Here is a 21,949-nt window from a genome sequence, read left to right as displayed (position 1 = left end):
TTTTTTTTTTTTTTTTTTGCGAGTTTTAGTTTTTAATGGCGTCATTTATTGTATCATGTAACGTACTGGGAAATGCGGAAGGGTATAAAGCTGCGATTCCTCCGTTGTCTTTTGGGATTTCGTTTTTACGGCTCGCACCGTGTAGTAAAAACGACATGTTCACTTTTATTCGGCGGGGCAATAGGATTGCAGTGATACCAAATTTTTTTTATGAATTACTACTTTTACAAAGAAACTATTTCTTGGAATATGGTAACACCAAACTAATTTTGTTTTTAAGTGCCATAACTTTTTTATTTTTTGGTTGATGGAGCGGAGTGAGGGCTTCGTATTTGCAGGACGAGCTGTAGTTTTATATTGGTTTTATTTTGAAGACTTTTTGATCACTTTTTATTCCGTTTTTTGTTTTTTTTTCTTTGGAAGGTACGATGATAAAAAAAATCACAGTTCTGGCTTTATATCTTTTACGACGTTCACCGTGCAGTTAAATGTTGTAGTAGTTCAGGCTTTTACTGATGCGACGATACACGTCATGTTTATTTATTTTTTTCATTACTTTAGGGGAAAATGGAAAAAGCGCCTTTTTTTTTTTCTTCGTAACTTTAAATATATAAAAAATTTTGTACATTAGAATCTTAAACAGTTTTTTTTTCTTTTTTTCTTTTGTGCCCCTAGAGGACTTGAAATAGTGATCATCTGATCGCTGGTACAATACTCTGCGGTACTAACGTATTCTAATTATTACCGACTTCTATTAAGGTTCATAGGAGCACAAAGATGGCAGACCAGGGGGGCTACCATGCTAAGCATTGGTATCCTGGAGAGGAGGAGTGCGATTGGGTGGCGGAAGGCGCCCCCCTCCTTTCTAACAGCTTAGATGCCGTTAAACGGTAAAGCGGGCCGTCAAAAATCGGTACATGCCCTATTTTGGGCCGTTCTCCCGGCCGCACGGCTCCCATAGAAGTCTATGGGGCCGTGTAAAGCACGGCTGTCACTTGGATGTGATCCGAGTGACGGCCGTTCTTTCTGCCACTCACTCTCTTCTCCTCACAGTGCGAAGTGCATGTGAGGAGGAGATTTTTTTTTGCTTCCTGTAGGAGCGGAATCCCTAATCCCCGGCCACAGCGTTGCCAAAGCTGTGACCAGGAATTCCGCTCCAGGAGCAGTCCCTGACATCACTGTCCATATATGGACAGTGATGTCAGGGACTTCTCGTAGAGTGGTCCCCCTACAGTGGCGCTATCTACAGGAAGGGGTGGGCATCTACGGGGGTGCTATGCACAAGGGGGTAGTGGCGTTACCTACAATGGGGCCCTGTGGCACTACGTACGGAGGGAAGTGTGTGGCAAAATATTTACACATAAAATTCATCTATTTTTAAAACGGACAGGGAAAAAACGCATGCAAAACCCGGAACGGATACAAATAGGCCGAGAAAAATGGACCAAAAGGGGGGTTTTTATCGGCAGACACTCGAACCCCGTCATGTGAATAGAGCCTAAGTGGTTGCACGTCAGGGATGGGGGTTATCGTCGAATGTTAGCCCATTCAATACGCCCACTTCTCGGCCATGAAGGTTACGTCCGATATCGGGAAGAGGTTAAATGGGACACATCAGCCCGTCCACTCCTCTGGTTTGCCCTCTATAGGGTGTTATGTCCAGTGCGGTCTCCAACCTGTAGCGCTCCAGCTGTTGCAATCCTGAGACTTCCGTCCGGCCGCCAGGGTTCACAACTGCTGGAGCGCCACAGGTCCGAGACCACCGATCTAGACAATGCTGGGACGTGGCTTTTCTCTACCGTAAACGCTCTCCTCACTGGAGAACACGCAGAGCTGGGCTTGTACTATTTGTTTTGCAGTACGTGAAGCGACAGTGTGTTTGTCATACCGGTCACTCACCACAAACACTGCAACATACTAGACACCTTAAAGGGGTCCTAAGAAAAGAATAGCTGCATTTTATATAGATTTAGATTACATATGTTCTGCAAAAGTGGAGTTTTTCTTAAAGGGAACCTGTCACTATGATGAGGCTTTTAAATTTATGGCATCGGTGTGACGTTCCTATATAATTATACTATATAGTGTTATTACATCCACTAAACAGCCCCCGAAGTGTCAAACGGGGGGTGAAAAGAAAGTACTGAATATATGTTAGCAAGAAGTGAGGGACAGATTAAGTATTTCTTTGTAATGTTAGCATAGACCTAAAACTGCATAGGTGCTGTGGACCCAAAACGGTAGTAAATTTACTAAATTGCAGAATCTTCTTCTTTTTTTTTTTACTTTACTGGATCGGAGCAGTACAGAAAAATTGGTTGCCAAGATGTAAATTATAAAATTGTCTGCCTTCAGCCACCACTAGGGGGAGCTTACTCTTTATGAATTTATACAGCTCTCATTTAACTCCATAAGCTCCCCCTAGTGGTGGCTGCAGGCAGCGCAGAGTTTAGTGGTTTTTTTTGTGAAACGGTTAAATGATGAACTCCTATAACGATAAATGAAGACATTAATCCGTGCAGAATTTAATCTGACCACAGAACGTGACCAGTGCCAGATTACCAAATATTCCGGATTGACAGATTGTCATAGAGCAGTATATAAAACTCATGTGAGTTTTCAGCTTATTTTGCAGTTCTGGGTCTAAAACAAGTACCGGACTATCCTAATCTCTGGACTATCCTAATCTCTGGACTATCCTAATCTCTGGACTATCCTAATCTCTGGACTATCCTAATCTCTGGACTATCCTAATCTCTGGACTATTAGATGCTGGATTAATGAAATGCTGCTATGTTAGATTATACGGACTAAGGCGGTGGTAATAATCCGTATTTGCGGTCTGTTTACGCCACTAATATGCCGGATTTGTATTGTCCGCATTACAAGCCCCCTTGCTGATCCTGCAGACCCTGTGAACCGTCCCGCCTGTTTTAATGTTCTGTTTTTTTGTGCTTTTATTTTTCTTCATAGCCGCCTACAAAATACCTCCTTCCAGAGCTGAAAGTCTCCGATTACGGGAAGAAGTGCGTGGTCATTGACCTGGATGAGACCCTCGTGCACAGTTCATTTAAGGTATTGTCCTCCTCCTCCCTCGTGCTGCACCTCGATCACTGGGTCAGATATAATTTTTCATGCCTGACGATCACATGACCGACCCCCCCCCCCCCCCCCATGACTTCTAGAATTCTCCAATAGGACGTTGGACAGGTGTTGTCTTCATGCAACTGCCCCTTTAACTCTTCTGATCACGATTGCTCCTTTCCAACAAGCTACGTCTTCTCGATTTTGGGTCGATTATCCCCCCCCCCTGATGAACCAGTTTTTATGTGCAGAGGAATTGTACGTGTGTTTTTCTTTATAATTGGGTGTTTTTCTTCTTTGTTTCCTCCAGCCCATTAATAACGCTGACTTTATTGTCCCGGTTGAAATCGATGGAACAATTCATCAGGTACGTGGGTGGGTAAAGCTTTTCAGGATACCGAGGAAAGCAGAAAACCTCCAGATAAAACTGCTGCGCTGCGTTCTATCTAGTGCAAATCTGAAGGGGCGGAGCATGACCGAGGATCGCTCCATCATGCCCCGCCCCCTCAGGTCCTGCTCTAGGCATCAATGTGCATCCGTTTTGCCTGGAATATTCCCCTAAAGGATTTTCTAGTTTTATATTCGGCCTCAAACGGTGCATTTGCGGCCGTATACTATCCGTAATTGCGGAGCTGCAATTGCGGATAGTATAGAACACTGGGCTAATACACTCCACTGTGGTTTCCACGGTCTGTGCATTGCAAAAAAAATAGGGCAAGTAATTTTACGGACCGCGATTGTGGTCAGGGCTCATCCACGTCAATGCACATCTTGCGTGTGTAATGTCCGTGATTCCGGACCGTCCGTGCCGTAATCACAGACCTTGCACGCGGCTACGGTTGTGTGCATGAGGCCGAAATCTGAATTTCTGTAGAAAGCAAAAAATTCTACATCTTTCTAATGTACTTTGTGTTTAAATTCTTCACCGTTTTTTTTAAGATTTCTGCTTGCTGTCAGTGAATAAGAACACTTGTTTACATTCAAAGACTGAAAAACTGTACATTCCTAGTCCTGCTCTCATCTGAGTGTATCCAGTCCAGACAATGCTCTGTGAGCTGAACAGCCGGGACTCCAAACTGATACATTGTAACAACTATTCGTACATCTGTATATAGCAGAGTTATTGCAGCCTCTGTGTTTTCATTCACTGACCACAAACAAATATCTTAAAAAGAATTGAAACAAAATATATCAGAAAGTTGTAGAACCTTTTTATTTACTTCACTTTATATCAAACCGGAGAACCCCGTTTATAAAATGAATTATTATTTATTATGTATATAAGTTATTGTTCATCTTATTAACCCTTGTTCACACGGCATGTATTTGCCGCGGTTTATGTGCCGAAAAACGCGTCAAACGCATGCTTTAAGCTTCCCAGTGACGTCAATGGGAAAACGCATTGTAGGGCATATGACGCGTTTACAAGTCGTTTTTTTTTTTTTAGCGCCGTGTGAACAAGGCCTTATGTTCAATTGTTGAAATGCTTTTAATTTTTATTATTATATTCTCATTAGGGCTGATTCAGACGAACCGCGGCGTTTTGCGTGCGCAAAAGGCACTTAACAGCTCCGTGTGCCCTGTCCATATGGATGCGCGGCTGCGTGCTTTTCGCGCAGCCGCCATCATTATGACACTCCGTTTGGATGTTTGTAAACAGAAAAGCACGTGGTGCTTTTCTGTTTACATTCATTCTTTTACTGTTATTGCGCGAATAACGCGCGTCCCACGGAAGTGCTCCCGTGCGGCATGCGTGGTTTTCACGCACCCATTGACTTCAATGATTGCGTGATGTGCGAAAAACGCCGAAACATAGAACATGTTGCGAGTTTTACGCAGCGGACTAACGCTGCGCAAAACTCACGGACTGTCTGCGCTGCCCCATAGACTTGCATAGGTCCGCGCAAGCCACGTGAAAACCACGCGGCCGCCACGGACGCAAAACGCGTTCGTCTGAATCCGCCCTTATTCTTCATTTCCTAATAACATTGAATCGGAAGCTACAATTGTGTCCATCTGATGTCTTAGAAGCGGCTCCTCCCATGTGACCTCCTCCGAGGATGAAGAGGATGAGGAGGACTCCGGGATGGGCTTCCGCCTGCTTCAAGTAATCCAGGATAGGCTGTTCTCATGGTACCGGGCCTATCCTCGATCACTTGCATTAGGAGGAGGTCGTATTACCAAGGTCACGGACGTTATGGCTGTTCAATATTATTGAATTTTATATTTTCTGTGTTTTTTGTTTGTTTTTTGTTTTTACATTTATTTTTCAAAAAGTTGATCTCTATGGATCGGTCAACAGGGCCTAATCGGCTGCCTGTCAGTGTAACACGGACATGCGCTGCAGTACACAAGTATTGCCGTGTATTAGAAACGCGATCAAACGATCACAGAGTGAGGTCCCCGAGTGGGACTTAAAAAAACTGCAAAAAAGACATCATTTTGATCAAATTTATGGAAAAATGAGAAGTTTTTTTTTTTAAATTTTTTTTTTTTTCCCCCCATTTCCAAAATGCTTTATTATGAAAAAAATAAATAAATAGCGCCACATAATTGGTATCGCGTCCGCAACGACTCTAAAAGGAGCGCGTTATCGACGCCGTCAAAAATATACACCGCGCCACAATTGCTGTGTTTTTTCTTTTCATCCCGCCATTCAAAAACGCAATAAAAAGTGATCAAAAAGTCGTAGATCCCTCAAAATGGTATCACGGAAAACGACAAGCCCTCCTGCAAGGAATAAGCCCTCATACAGCGGCGTCAAAAGGGGAAAATTACGATGTTATGGCCGTAGAATGTAGGGACGTAAATACAAATAATTGTACGAATTTGAGTAAAAATAGTAAAAACATTTTAAAAAAAATGATGTCAATTGGTGCGGCCGTCATCGTACCGACCCGGAGAATAACGTTCTTTATACCACACTGTCAATTTGAAACCCCAAAAAGAATGGCGGAACATTTATTTATTTATTTTTTTCCCCATTCCCACCGATCACCCCAATAAACAGTTGATAAAGGTTAGTGGCACCCCAAAAATATTACATTAAGAAAGTAAAAAAAAAAAAAAACTGTCTCGACGGAAAAATAAAAAAAAGTTATGGCTCTTGGAAAACCAAAAAAACTCACCAAAATGGGCCGGTGGTCACTAAAGGGTTAAGGGTTGACCTCACGCGGTTTCACTTGGCGTCGCTGCGTATGTGATTACAATGAGCGCAGATTTCACATTTTTGACTTTGTTTTGCTTAATGTTGAAAATAGTTTTTTTTTTTCCCCCCAATTTTTGTTTCATTTTTCTTTTTTTTCTATTTTTTTTTTTTTTGGTAAACTTTAAGGTGTACGTATTAAAGAGGCCGCACGTGGACGAGTTTCTTCAGAAGATGGGCGAGCTGTTTGAGTGTGTCTTGTTCACAGCCAGCTTGGCAAAGGTGACCCCCCCCCCCCCCCCCCTCGTCCACTGATACGTTTTTTTTGTGTTTTTTTTTTTTATTTTTAATCTTTTTATTTATTTTGTATCTAGACGGGGTGAAATGTGTTTCAGAAATTCTTACGTTTCTCCCTTTTCTTCTTTGCCTCTCTTGTCTACCGGTGTGTCTTTGTGCTTTCTGCTAGTTTGTGGGTAAGTGCCCCCCCCCCCACACCCCCGCCATGGTAACGACACAACATATGGGCTCTGCTCATAATGTAGCTTCCATGAACAGCTCATGAAGCCGTATGTAGCAAGTTACCATGGTTACAGTAGCCGCCGTTCTTGCAGCCGGGCCACAGCTTAGCCGTCCTCTTTCCACCGCACGAGCAGATCGCTGTTTTTGGTGACCTGCAGGAAGCGGGCCGGTGCTACCTAGTCTGCTGTTAGTATTCTCGCATGTCCTTATGACTTATCGGAGCCTCCGCCGCTCGTTAGCAGCTCATTAGTTGCTTGTAATTATTGCAGTAGATTTATTGCTCCTCAAGCGGTTGAAAATTCAGCTGTTTTTGTTATTTTTGATTACAACCGATATGGGCCGCACTCAAAGGGGTTGTCCAAGACTTTCAATTGATGGCCTATTTGTAGGATGAGCCATCAGTGTATTATCAGAGAGGTCCTCCCCCCCCCCCCCCCCCTCCCCAGAGATCACTAGCGATACATTGTTTATCCAGCACAGCGCCATGCATATCGGTGTGGCCGTGCCTGGTACTGCAGCCCAGCCCCGTCCACTTGAATGGGCTGAGCTGCAGTACCAGACACGGCCACACATTATATGTATGGTGCTGTGCTAAACAAACATAGACTAGTGCTTCACTAGGCAGGTGATGGTGACGGCTGCCCTCGTGCGACATGTGATGGCTGCCATATTGGTTGTCACCCAACTTTCCAAGAAACTGATATTAACAAGCAGCCGAAATGACATCGCCACTGTCACAACTTGACGGAAGAGGTCGACTATTGTATAAGATTAGAAAAAAACAGAGCAACAGCACCACTTCTGCCCCCAGGTTGTGTCTGGTATTTCAGCTCAGTCACTTGAATGCTACGATACGACTGTTTATGGAGAAAATAAAAATCTGAATCTTTCTACTAATCTTTCACGACTCCGTTAATGTGGGAAATTAAAGGGGAATTCCAGCGTCCGTAAATAATGAAAAGTTAGATCATTTTCCAATATATCCTCCTATATAATTCCTCATGGTTTTACAGATCTCTGCTTGCTGTCATTCAATAAGGGAACTTTCATTCTCCACTCCCAGGGGAGAAAACTCTGTCCTGGTCATGTGATGGACACACAGCTGCGCGGCTCGTTACAGTTTGGGTTCAGTCACATGCGGCAGATTTTCTGAAGAAATATATTCACCGGCTGCGGAAACTGCCCCGTTCACATGTAAGGAAGTCCCGTTCATTTGCAAAACAAAAAACTGCTGCGTGTGAACGGAGGTTGTACAGAGTTGTGAACCCCGCAGGCCAATCAAAGGCTGCAAGGATCACGTGATGAAACTTCATCATAGGAGGGCGCCTGAATACGGTAGCCGGATGAGCGGGGGCGCTATGGCAACGCCCGGAGAGGTAAGTACAGGCCTTTTTTTATTTTTTAGCCGCCATTGTCCGTAGCGGAAAATCTTGAGTAATATTTTTCCGGATTTCCGTGCGTGCTCTTGGTCATTTACACTGGAGACTTAACCGTAGAGTGAACGTAACCCTACTGCTCCGTGCGGCCGCGTCCGTGAGCCCTAACACAACGGTTATCAGAGCTGTGTCCTGTAACGAGCCGTGCGGCCGCCTGTCCATCTCGTCACCAGGACAGTCCCCCCCCCCCCCCCCCCCCTGAGAGTAAACATTGAAGATTCCCATTATGACTGCAAGCAGAGATATTGAAAAGCGGAATTGGTACAGAAAGTATATAGGAAAATTCATAAAGAATAACGCGGTTTCAGGATTTTTTTGTCCCCTTTTTTGCAGCGGTTTACAGAGGCGGTGTTCAGGTTATGGGGGGGGGGGACGGACCTCATCTCATCGTTCTGTGTTCGCAGCCGGGTGTTTGAGGAATGAGAACAAGACTCTGGTTGTGATCAGCAACGTCGTAATAATTTTTTTTCCTTTTTTTTTGTGTGTAGATGAATCATTGTATAATGATAAGTTCTGCAACTTTCTAATATATTTTCTGTTTCAAATGTTAATCGTTTTCAAGATCCCTGCTTGCTGTCAATGAAATGGAACATCTAGTTTACATCCAGAGGCTGAAAAAAAAAGATGCAGACCTAAAACATGTCACAGTGGAGGGTTTGTTGCAATCGCATCCAGTCTAGCTAAACAGATCAGCAGCACAAATCTCTCTCCTACAGTTTGCTACAATGTATCAATGCAGCAAAAAGGTGTCCACCTGGGTCCTCTTTAGCTCACAGAGTATTGTCTAGACTGGATACAACTGTAACAAACCCTCAGCTGTGAGAAATATTAGGAAGATTCTGGTCTAGAGACTACCAACCCCTACACATCTATTCACTGACAGAAAACGGAGACTTTGAAGATGGTGAGGAATTGAAACACTGTATTAAAAAGTTGTGACTTCTTCTTGATGACTCGCCCTGTGTCTTGGATTATGTAGTCATGTGGTGGTTGTTGTTTCCCTCATTCCTCCTGTGGGTCTCCCGGTTTATATAACATGTCATCTGTAGTATATAATGGGTCTACAGAGAGGAACTACAACTTCCAGCAGGGCCAGGCAGCCTCCATAGTCCTCTCTGTATACAGGGCTCCGAGGCCTGACCCATAATGGAGCTGGATAATAATAATACTACTAGAATATGCCGCAGACTAACATTTTAATATTCCCCCGGGAGCCGCAATTTCAGCCAATCGGAAGATCCGAGCGGTCACGTGACACCTATAGACTGCTAAAGATTATCTTAAAGGGGTATTCCCATCACAGACGTATTGCAAATTCAAAGGGTGTCCGATGGATGTGGCGGGAGCCACCGGTGTCTAGAACGGGAGTCCCCCGACCCTGCCCGGCTCACCACTGCATCCAGACTGAATGAATGTAGAGGTGGCTCGCTCGGCGGGATTTGTGACTACCATGGAACAGAATGGCGAGAGCAGTCGCCTCCGCCGGGATGGAGTGGCCACCGGACCAGGCATGGTGGGGGGGGGGGGGGGTCAGGCACCCCAGTTCTCAACAAAGCTGGGGGTCTCACCTCTGGGACCCGCATCTATTAGAACGGTATGGGAGATATGTCCGTTATGGGAATCCCCCTCTAAGGGTACATCTAATTGTACATCTAAAAGGGTCTAAAGGTCCAGCACCCCCAACCCTCAAGATCAGAACTTATGGCAATTATTAAGAGGGTGACGTTCTATGTGAACTATACTTACCATTTAAAGGGCCACTAACCCCAATATTGGCAGCTTATAATAATGTAGTGGCTGATATCAGTCACCTATGGATGGAAATGTATCTGTAGATCTGGGACATAAAGCCGTGAGTGATCATGGGGGCAGTTTGAACTGGCTGATAACAGAAAACAGTATATTATATGAATCTCCTATTAAGACCAGCCGCTGCCTGGCTGAAATGGCTGATAACAGAGAAATGTAGAGGACAGACTGCAGATGTAGTGTCCGCCTCGCCTTAGTGACACGTGTAAATGCTCTTAATCTTTACACTTTTATTTATTTTCCTTTTTTATGGTGTTTTTAAGTACGCGGACCCAGTGGCCGACCTGCTGGACCCTTGGGGCGTTTTTAAGGCGCGACTCTTCAGAGAATCCTGCGTGTTCCACAGAGGAAACTACGTGAAAGACTTGAGCCGTCTAGGAAGAGAACTGAGCAAAGTCATCATCGTGGACAACTCGCCAGCGTCGTACATCTTCCATCCGGAAAACGCGGTAAGAGCGGCGACAAATCCTGAGCGGAAAGGCAAACAGAGCAACCGTTATCCTAGGGTAATTACATAGAAAGGTGCGGCGTAACCAGCGCCATATCTATTAATACCGGTTACCACGCCCTTTTTTTAACAAAAGGGGCGTGGCCTCCCCGTCAAGCGGATTATCGGAGGATCAGAGAAACGTATATGTAACGCACTTGTATGAGGGAAGCCGCTGACGCCGACTGCTTTAGACTTTAGCTGGAAAAGCCCTTAAAATTCTGTTATCGTATAAGTAGGTAATGAGTGCGGACCCCCATCTGAAACCTCTTTAATGGGGGGCTGGAATTAAAGAAGCACCTGAGTGTAGTATTATTATTATTAGCCTTATTACTATTAGGGGGGATTCACACGAGCGTGTATTCGGTCCGTGCGGGCCGCGTGGTTTTCACGCGCCGCGCAAAGACCAATACAAGTCTATGGGGCAGTACAGACAGTCCGTGCTTTTTGCGCAGCGTTTGCTGCGCAAAAAGCGCGACCGGTTCAATAACTCTGCGTATTTCGCGCATCACGCACCCATTAAAGTCAATGGGTGCGTGAAAACCACGCAGGTTGCATGGAAGCACTTCCGTGCGAACCGACTGAAACAGCGCACCAGCTGTCAAAAGGATGAATGTAAACAGAAAAGCACCACGTGCTTTTCTGTTTCTGACCATCCAAACGGAGTGTCTTTGCGATGAACGAACCCGGACAACCGAACCGAACTTCACCGGGTTCGGCCGAACTCGTTTTGGCCAAACCCGGCAAAAAAATTACCGGTACGCGACGTCAGGAGATAGTCACTGTCCAGGGTGCTGAAAGAGTTAAACTGGTTCAGCACCCTGGACAGTGACTTCCGATCACAATATACATGAACCTGTAAAAAAAAAAACGAAGTTCTGACTTACCGATAACTCCCGGCTTCTTCCTCCAGTCTGACCTCCCGGGATGACAATTCAGTCCAAGTGACAGCTCCAGCCAATCACAGGCCAAGCACAGGCTGCAGCGGTCACATGGACTGGCGCATCATCCAGGGAGGTGGGGCCCGATGTCGAGAGGCGCGTCACCAAGGACGCGTCACCAAGGCAACGACCGGGAAGTTCTCGGTAAGTACGAACTTTTTCTTTTTTTTCAAAAGATTTTGCGATATTGTGTTCGGCATTCACTGTCGAGGGTGCTGAAAGAGTTACTGCCGATCAGTTAACTCTTTCAGCACCTTGGACAGTGACGGGCGTCGACTAGCCTCATCTCTATGATGGCGGCTGCGCGAAAATCACGCAGCCGCGCATCAGACACGGATGACACACGCAGCTGTCAAATGGTGTTTGCGCGCGCAAAAACGCAACGTCCGTCTGTATCTGCCCTTATATTATTATTATTATTTACTATTGTTGTTCTTATTTATTATTATTGTTTATTATTATTATTGTTTATTATTATTATTGTTCTTCTTCTTCTCTCCATCGTTCTGGTTTGTTCCGTTGTCCGGTGCAGGTCCCGGTGCAGTCTTGGTTTGATGAAATGTCGGACACAGAATTGCTTGATCTGATTCCTTTCTTTGAAGGATTGAGTAAAGAAGAGAACGTTTACAACATGCTTCATAAACTCTGCAATAGGTAGCCCTGATGGAGCGCCCCCCAGTGGACACGGCTCTCACTTGCAGCAGCCGCTCATACTGTTTTGGACGCGCTTTTTTTTTATTTTTAACTTCTCCACATTTGTGATAAAACCGAAATGCTGGAAGGAAGACACTGAAGACGCTCGTGCGGTGTCATGGCGGAGGGGAGCGATGTCCGTGATCTTCCCAGCAGCGTCTCACTGAGGTGGAGATTAGTCCTGAAGAGACCACCCCCCACCCCCATATCACCTTCTCAGAAGGAGGCTCAATCTATGGAGGGGTGAAGGGCACTTTTTTTTTTTCGCTTGTTGAGGTTGTTCAACAACGGACTGGGAAATAGAAAAAAAAAAGCAAAATATTTTTAGAAATCGCTTTTCACTAATTTTCATACAATTAATAAGAAATTTTCAGGCTTTTATAAAGGATTGAAAAATAAAAAAAACACCAAATGTTTCGAATTTACAAACGGATGTAACACCCCCCCCCCCCCCCCCCCACGCTTGGTTAATGTTGGCAATGTGTTTTCTTTGCCCACCCTATTACCCCCGCCCCCCCCACACACACTATGCAGACATTTACCCCCTCCCCCATGCTTCGGGGCAGTTGACCTGTCTCTCCGGGGTTAATTTTTCTTCCCTACAGAATGAAGTGCCTTTACAAGCGTTCGATTTTAAAAAGAGAAAAACGAAAAAAAAAATAACAAAAAATTTTCTACTACGGACAAAAAAAATAATCATTTACAAACCGGTTTATCTTTTTATCGTCTAACGAAACGGAACAAAACTTTATATATAAAGAAATGTCATGACGCTCGGCTCTGACCCCCCCAGTCCTGGCTGCGGCCGCATGTTGTTGCAGCACTATTAGGTTTTTGCATATCCTCCTTTTTTCTTCTCATATCTGCAATTTTGGGGCAATTTGTTGCCGCCCATCATTTTTTTTTTCTTATACGGTTTGGTCATGACTGGTGTCAATTTTACATTATGGTTTTGTGTGTTTTTGTTTTTTTTACAGTGTCTCGCGTATATGATGTATTTTTTGCCGCCTCCTCGTAGTCAGAGTTTTACGGTGAGGCGACATGGAGACAATTTGGCGCAATTTTCCAATAGGAGGAATGTCGCATGCAGCACAGAGCGCTTATGTGGACGGCACAAAATTGGAAAGTCATGCTATAAAAATTCTCCATATAGCCCCAGCCTTAAAGGGGTCCATGATTAGAATAACCGGTTTGCTTTTTTCCAGAAACAGTGCCACACCTGTCCTCAGTTTGTGTCTGGTATTACAGTTTAGCTCTGTTTAAGTGAATGGGGCTGAGCTGCAATACCACACACAACCTGTTGACAACGGTGGCACTATCTTTATAGTAAGTCATCGTTTTCTGATCCTGGAATACCCCTTTCATATGGAATGTCCTCCATTGAAAACCATATATATATTTTTTTTAATTTTAAATAAGTTCAAAATTCTGTGACAATTTCTTAATATATCTTTTAAAGACAGCGGAGCTCCGTTTGTCTATGCGGATTTGGAGCTCTGTATCAGAAAATGTTGCATGATGTTGACATTGTCTTCCTCCAGCCACCACTAGAGGGAGCTGTTTTGTTATCAAGCTCCTAAGCTCCCCCTAGTGGTGGCTTCAGGAAGATAGAGTTGTATCAGGGGATTTGGATCACGACGTGATAAATGGCGGACATTCACTTTAAGGGCAGCTCCATTGTCTCACACGTATTTAAAAAAAAGATTAGGTGAAAATCTCATGCTGGATAATACTCAGCGAAACATTAAATGGTATTTCTACTTTTCGTAAAATGTCAGTCTAAAAGATGAGTAAACGTGTAAATACTTTGTGAGTTTTGTACTGATTTGGAGTTATTTCTGTTTTTTGTTTTTTTTCTCCATTCACATCCAAAGCTGCTGTCAAAGTTCTACAGGTTGGCTTTGGAAACCGTTTAGCTCCACCTACTGTCAGATGTGACCAAACAGCTAGTCATCTGAGGCCCCCCACAATGCACTGCTGTCAAACCGGAAACCAGCAGAATTCTGAATTCAGCTTTGTATGTGAACGGAGAATAAAATCCCATGTAATTACAGAGCAGTAAAAAAGCGAAGGATTTACTATTTTAAATATCTAATATAATAAAATTCCTTCACTTGTCTGTTTGAAATTCATGATAATTTCAATGTTTCCCTGGTTACTATCCAACATTAATGTTCATTGTGTCAGGCTCCGCCCCCTCAGGCCCAGCACTAGGTAGAACTGGATCTGTTTTGCCCGGAATTATTCTATAAGTTTATCCGTAGCAACAAATAAAATTGCGGCCGTTTGTAGTCTGTTACTAAGGAGCAAGTGAGCGAATAGCCACTGCCCGTGTCTGCAGAAAATGGAGCTCCCCTTTAAAAAAAAATTAAGGTTGCAATGGAAAGATCAGCGGCGCCTTTTATATTGTTTTATCAAGGAAAATTCCTGGGGGATTTATTTATTGAGCGATTTTTTTCTCCTAATAAGCCGGATGCTTTTGTGTTGAATTATTATATAAGGTTTTATTTTTTAACCGCTGCTGCTGCTGTCCAGTCTCCTCCCAAAAAAATGATGTTGACCACCGGCTGTTGAAACTGTTCTTCGCCACCGTGCCTAGGCTTTGAGTGTGTTTGCTGCAATTTGGAGCAGTCCACCATGCGTCCCCTCCCCCACCCTCACTGTTGCCCGGTGGTGGTGGTCTTTAGCCTGGAGTTTTCCAGCTGTAGACCCCCAGGTTAAGGCCACTACCCCACAGCCCCCACGCCATGTGTATTTGTTCTCAGGAATACACATTCCCCCATCTTCAACGTCGCCACGTTTGCCAGAAAGCGCTCGTCAGCTGTGATTGCAGCATCTGGGGGTTGAAAGAAAATCCCATTGATGGTTCATGAGGTTTGTATCTACACGCGGTGCTGAGTTTCCTTGCAAGTCCTTTATTTCATGACTTATCCTCCAGTCCCTTCCAAAGCTGCATTCAAAAAGACACATCCCTAACTCGAATTCTTGAAGTATAGTTTCATTACAGGTCGCCGGACACTGAAACTCTCAGTATGCTCGATAGCATGTTGGAACTTATAGTTTCACAACAGGTTGCAAACTATTGCTATAATATATTGCACTCTGCTGTGTTGCATTCTGGGAGATGCAGCTATTCTTAAGTACAAATGACTTTTCCGCTTCTGCTTCAAACTACATTTCCTACGATGCACTACTGCAGGGTAATATTGATCAACAAGGGGGCACAGGAAAATGCAATCATTCCAGCCTTCAAACCAGTGGAATTGTAAACGCAGCTCTGGATGTGACTGGAGTATAAGACAATATAAGCCGCATTACTCTGCGTAATGTGAAGACTAAATCCAGACTAGGAAATCTGTGTCTCCGGTTGGTGTGGGACTAAAAGCCCCGTCGTCTGGAAAGTTTTGCTTGTGACTTGTAGTTCTACGGGAAGCCGAGGGTCAGGGGTTTCCTGGGTTTGGCGCCAATTTGGATCCGTCGCTTGGTCAACAGAGAACTTTAGTAAAAGTCACTTTTTTGTTCCTGTTCTGCCACAAGTTCATTATTAAGTTTGTTTGGTTTTTGTTCTTAAATTGATATGTCGATAAAGTTTTTGTCGCTTTCTTTCCGTTTTTCCGCCACTTTACTGTTTTCGATTTGCAGCGTTTATAAAGTGAAAGTCTTGTTAACAGTATCATGATGTTTGTAATAAAACCTGATGGTGCGTCATCACTTCAAGACCATTTCTGTCAATTATTATATATATTTTTTATTTTATTTTTTTGTTCAAATTTCCGAACTTTTATCTTTTTTTCTTAAATTTGTGAACATAATGCGGCTGATACCGGACAGTGGGAAAAGATGGACGCCGCGTATCTCCATATTACAGAATAAAGATGGCTATTTACATGTTCAAGCCTGTAACTCAATGTTCTAGAGTTTCCATTCACTCACAGCAAGCAAAGATCTTAAAAACGATGAACTGAAACACGGGTATTTCCATGTCGGCCAAAAAGTTTAATCATTGTAATGAAAAGTTGTCCAACGTTCCTCAATTTTAAAATATCTCTGCTTGCAGTCAATGAATGGGAACCTTCATTGGTTACTTCCAGGGTATAAAAAAAAATAAAAACTGTTCTGGACACAAGTGCTCGGATCATTACAAGACGGAGCTCTAATAACTACTGTCACGAGCCATGCAGCTGTGCGGCCATCACACGACCAGAATACATTTTTATCCCCTGGAAGTAAATGACTATTCCAATTCGTTAACTGCAAGCAGGGATCTTGAAACGCTGAGGAATTTATAAACATTTTTATTATACTTTCTGTATCAGTTTCCCACAGGTTTTCATGATCTCTGCTTGCTGTCAATGGGAACCTTTATTGTTTACTTACAGAAATAAAAACTTGTCCCGGTCATTGGACACACAGCTGCACGGCTCGTTACAGTACGATTATTAGAGCTCTGTCTTGTAACAAGTTGCGTGTCCATCACATGAGCAGTATGGATTTTTATCTTCTTGGAAGTAAACAATGAAGGTTCCCTTTGCATTACAGCAAGCAGAGTTCTTGAAAACCGTGAGGAATTGTTGCAGAAAGGTATATTGCAAAATTGTTCAACTTTTTCTTACACAAAAAATAGGATCTGTTCTTACCAGGGGATGTGTCATGTGATTACATATACACTGCCCCAGCTGCTGCAGAACCTCTTTGATGTGGACATTCCTATTGATTTGACCCATGTGGGTTCGCGGTAGGGATGCATCGAAACTTCGATACTGTTTCGATACCGTTATTTCATGTATTTCGATACGAAGCTGTGCGGCCGCATCTCAGTATAGTAACACATGAATGTATGAGAGCGGGGCAGCGGCTGTGTGATACATGTGTGATACAGTCATTGCCGCGCTCCTGAGTCCTGACAAGTGCGCGCGCGGTCAGCATGATGTGATGCGGCCAGCGCTGCACTAATGAGCGTCGGCACTGAAGACCGAACATGGCGGGCGCACTGAAAAACACCCCCCTGTTCTGTCGTCAGTGCCTGAACCGCCGCTCCTTAGTGCAGCGCCGGCCGCATCACCTCATACTGGCCGCGCGCACACTTAATGTCATGAGCGGGGCAATGGTTGTATTACACAGCCGCAGCCCTGCTCTATAACGGCGGAGATCAGAGAAACCTCTCATGTCTGCCACTATTCCCCGGAATGCTGCCATCAAAGCTGACCACCACCGCAGCATTCAGGGGGGGGGGATGTCTCACTTCACAGGGAGTCCCTGTGATGCGATTGTGGGACATACCATATATGGGCAGACAGTCTAGGGTCCATAGAAGTCTATGGGCGCTTCGCAATTGGGGACGGGTACGGATGTGTATCCGCAGCGATCGAATCTGTATTTGCAGACAGTAAAAACCCTTACGATTGTCTGCGTGAGGCCGGAGTATGTAGTAATTGTCTGGAGTCGGGCAGGCTATGGCTAGTTCAGAATGCTGAACACTATCCAGACACAAGCGGAGGTCCTCTGGAGATGACGCAGTCCTAGAAGGGAGGTCCCTGCTGCGTTTCTGCATCTTGATTCGTGGGATTCTCAGAAGACATGGAAGTACAAGGTAATAGACATCCAGAACATATCCCGGAATATGTCCTTTACAAACTGCTGGAAGATGCCGGGACATTATATCGGGATAGCAGGTGACTTCTAGTTTGCTCCCTCCTTGATCCGGATTAAGGTAGAATTCTCCTTTAGTCCATTGTAACGATAGAGGCGCCTATAAATACCGTGGAGATAAGTGCAGTCAGGTAGGCCCTCCTTTTTTTCTTATACTAGTCATTATTCAGACTGTAATAGTCGATACACTATTTCAAGGACCAACCCTTGTCGTTTCAGGACCGCTGGAGGCACACAGGCTGAAGACCACCAGGTTCCATGTTTTGGATGGAGCCATGTTTATAGTGGCCTATATTAATACTTGTTATCCCCAGTTATCTGTAATACCATGAACATATATGGCTTCTTATTCCCGCTCTTTGTGTGATGTCATGACCCCCAGTTATCTGTAATACCATGACCATATATGGCTTCTTATTCCTGCTCTTTGGGTGATGTCATGACCATATATGGCTTCTGTTTCCCACCCTTTGTGTGATGTCATGACCCCCAGTTATCTGTAATGCCATGACCATATATGGCTTCTGTTTCCCACCCTTTGGGTGATGTCATGACCCCCAGTTATCTGTAATACCATGACCATATATGGCTTCTGTTTCCTGCCCTTTGATTGATGTCAGGACTTGGGATATTATCTAAAATGTCCCAGAAAACGAATTCTATTTTATGCAGAAACATAAACTAACAAGATCATATTACTTTTCAGTGACTGAATTAAGCAGGGGCGGGGCTTTGACAACCTTTTATCCGCATTTTAAAAAAAAACACCAGCAGTGAAATAGTCTCCTGCTGGACAGATGCCACTGTATGCCATCTATCAGAGGTATACATATATATTCCCCGGGGAGCTTCCCCAGGGCTGGCGTCCCTAGGCAATGCATCAGATAGTGCTCTGGCTGGGAACACCGGGACTGGAGAAGTCCCTGACATTACAGTCCATATATGACTTGCTTCAAGTAGTGCGCTGACCGGGGACTTCGAACACTGAAGGAAGGAAAAAAACCACTATGTGAATCAGGCCTAACCTGACCGCAGAAGAGGGAGCGGACGATGGGATTTTGTCGCGCAGCATTGATGTGATTGTAGTGGAACGTTGCATTTAATTTTATGGGGAGAATAAAGAAAAATTGGTGTGACCAGAAGTGATCAAAAATGTCACTGTGCGTCCAGAGGTCAGAAACCTTTACACCGGGCGTCACACGGCAGAGGTCACGTCCCTTAAGGGTATGTGCACACGTAGTGACCAAAAACGTCTGAAAATACAGAGCTGTTTTCAAGGGAAACCAGCCCCTGATTTTCAGACGTTTTTTGAGCAACTCGCATTTTTCGCGCCGTTTTTGCAGCGTTTTTTACGTCCGTTTTTGGAGCTGTTTTCATTGGAGTCTATGAGAAAACGACTCCAAAAACGTCCAAAGAAGTGTCCTGCACTTCTTTTTACGAGGCGTAATTTTACGGGTCGTAATTGCCGTACGACGCGTAAAATTACGCGTCGTGGGAACAATACAGCGTTATACCCATAGAAAGTAATGGGCAGATGTTTGACAACGTATTTGAGACGTATTTTCAGACGTAAAACGAGGCAAAAAACGCCTCGTATACGTCTAAAAATAGGTCGTGTGAACCCAGCCTAAAAGTGATAAATACGTAGCCCCATTGGATGAAATAAAGGCGACATTTTATGTGCGTCATATTTTCTGCTTTACCATTTTTAATTGGCCCCTTACTGAAAAGAAGTACGAGGGAGGGGCCGACACTTCGGGTATGTTCACACGGCTTATTTTCGGTCATTTTTCAGGCCAAAAACGGCCAAAGTCGGAAGCAGAACGCCTCTACACATCTGCCCATTGATTTTAATTGGAAAAACGGCGTTCTGTTCTGACGGGGCGTTTTCTTACGTGGCCATTTTGAAAAAACGGCGCGTAAAAAAACACCCTGTAAAAAGAAGTGCATGTCACTTCTTGAGACGTTTTTGGATCCGTTTTTCATTGACTTTATAGAAAAAGAGATCCAAAAACGGCCGTAAAAAACGCTGCGAAAAACGTGAGTTGATTAAAAAAAACTTCTGAAAATCAGGAGCTGTTTTCCCCTGAAGAGCTCCGTATCTTCAGACATTTTTGGTTAAGCGTGTGAACATAGCCTTAGGCTGGATTCACACGAGCGTGTGCGTTTTGCGCACACAAAAAACACGGCGTTTTGCCTGCGCAAAAGGCACTTAACAGCTCCGTGTGTCATCAGCATATGATGCGCGGCTGCGTGATTTTCTCGCAGCCGCCATCATTATGACACTCCGTTTGGATGTTTGTATGTTTGTAGCACGTGGTGCTTTTCTGTTTACATTCGAGTTTGACAGCTGTTGCGCGAATCACGGAGTTGGCACAAAAGTGCTTCCGTGTGGCATGCGCGGTTTCCACGCACCCACTGACTTCAATGGGTGCGTGATGCGCGAAAAACGCTCAAAGAACGGACATGTCGTGACTTTTTTTCAGCGGACTCACGCTGTGTAAAAATCCAGTACATGTCTGCACGGCCCCATAGACTAATATAGGTCCGTGCAACGCGTGTGAAAATCACGCGCGTTGCACGGACGTATATCCCGTTCGTCTGAATAAGCCCTTAGTATATTACAATTTGTTTGTTTTCCACATAGAACGCCCCGAGACTGTAGGCCGCATCTCAAAATAAACTTCTGCAGTTATTTCTCTGGACATCCGGAGAGTCTTAATTTTCCCTGCGGCGATGGGTAATATCCATAGTGGTCTAGGGCAGTGAAGGAGTTAATATAAATCTTCCTGGGGGAGGGGGGGTCTAGGGCAGTGAAGGGGTTAATAGGAACCTTCCTGGTGGTCTCGGGCAGTGAAGGGGGTTAATCGAAACCGTCCTGGGGGTCTGGGGCTGTGAAGGGGTTAATCGAAACCAACCTGGGGGTCTGGGGGCAGTGAAGGGGTTAATCGAAACCTTCCAGGGAGGTCTGGGGCAGTGAAGGGGTCAATCGAAAAATTGCAGCATGGTCACTGTGGTAAAGCAACCTCATTGCTTTATGCTTCAAATTTGGGGTAGCCACACTCTCTCTAGTGTCCTCACACAATCCCCCCTCCCTTCTTCTGGCTAGTGCCAGGAGAAGGAGGGGGTTGAATCTTCAAACCTCCTACACTGTGTGCCGCCATTTTCTGAGCGACTGCACAGTGTAGGAGGATTAGATACAGTGCTCAGCAGACAGTATAACACGAACATACACGAACATAAATTACCTGCTGCTGCCGCCTCCGCTCCTATTCCTTGCATCTTCGCTTCCTTGAACATATGGCCGGAAGTCGTCATCTTACTGTCCGGCAGCGGCTTCCGGTCCACATGAAAATGCTGCCGGATTTCGCTCTACGAATGAGCTTCCCTTTGATCTGTGTGGCATGCGCCGTTCCCATACAGACGGCGCACGCTTCTGAGAATGGAACGGCTCCCATTCGCATTCTCTATGGTGTTGTATTTGCCATATTCCATCTCGGTATGTGTCATTAATCGACACAGAGATGAAAAAAAAAGGCAGCCCCCATAGAGAAGTGAAAGAAAGTAAAAAGTTTAACCCCTTCCCTCTTTAGCCACTTTTGACCTTCCTGACCAAGCCTCATTTTTCAAATCTGACATGTTTCACTTTATGTGGTAATAACGTCGGAATGCTTGTACCTATCCAAGCGATTCTGAGATTGTTTTCTCGTGACACATTGGACTTTATGTTACTGGCAAAATTTGCCCGATACATTCAGTATTTAATTGTGAAAAACACCAAAATATAGTGAAAAATTGCAAAAAATAGCATTTTTATCAATTTAAATGTATCTGCTTGTAAGACAGGCAGTTATAACACACAAAATTGTTGCTAATTAACATCCCCCATGTGTCTACTTTAGTTTGGCATCGTTTTTTGAACATCCTTTTATTTTTCTAGGACGTTACAAGGCTTAGAACTTTAGCAGCAATTTCTCACATTTTCAAGAAAATTTCAAAAGGCTATTTTTACAGGGGCCAGTTCAGTTCTGAAGTGGCTTTGAGGGCCTTATATATTAGAAACCCCCAAAAAGTCACCCCATTTTAAAAACTGCACCCCTCAAAGTATTCAAAACAGCATTCAGAAAGTGTTTTAACCCTTTAGACGTTTCACAGGAATGAAAGCAATATAGAGGGGAAATTTATA

General features: G+C 44.4%; 1 protein-coding gene across 3 annotated transcripts in view; it reads left to right on the top strand.

Moving 5' to 3' along the window:
* CTDSPL (CTD small phosphatase like) overlaps positions 1-15,831 on the top strand; it is a 49,302-nt gene extending 33,471 nt beyond the window's left edge. For 2 of the 3 annotated variants that reach the window (XM_075827776.1, XM_075827775.1), the window contains 5 exons: positions 2,974-3,075; positions 3,395-3,451; positions 6,419-6,511; positions 10,257-10,442; positions 11,954-15,831. In XM_075827776.1, the coding sequence (XP_075683891.1) occupies positions 2,974-3,075; positions 3,395-3,451; positions 6,419-6,511; positions 10,257-10,442; positions 11,954-12,079 (564 nt within the window). In that variant the 3' untranslated portion in view covers positions 12,080-15,831. The remainder of the gene's footprint in view (positions 1-2,973; positions 3,076-3,394; positions 3,452-6,418; positions 6,512-10,256; positions 10,443-11,953) is intronic. The other variant, XM_075827777.1, reaches the window with a different exon arrangement.
* The last annotated feature ends 6,118 nt before the right edge of the window (positions 15,832-21,949 follow it).

The sequence above is a fragment of the Rhinoderma darwinii genome, chromosome 5, assembly GCF_050947455.1.
Source record: "Rhinoderma darwinii isolate aRhiDar2 chromosome 5, aRhiDar2.hap1, whole genome shotgun sequence".
NCBI classification, from domain to species: Eukaryota; Metazoa; Chordata; class Amphibia; order Anura; family Rhinodermatidae; genus Rhinoderma; species Rhinoderma darwinii.
The sequence above is the reverse complement of the archived record's forward strand: the minus strand, read 5'-3'. Positions and strand labels throughout refer to the sequence as shown.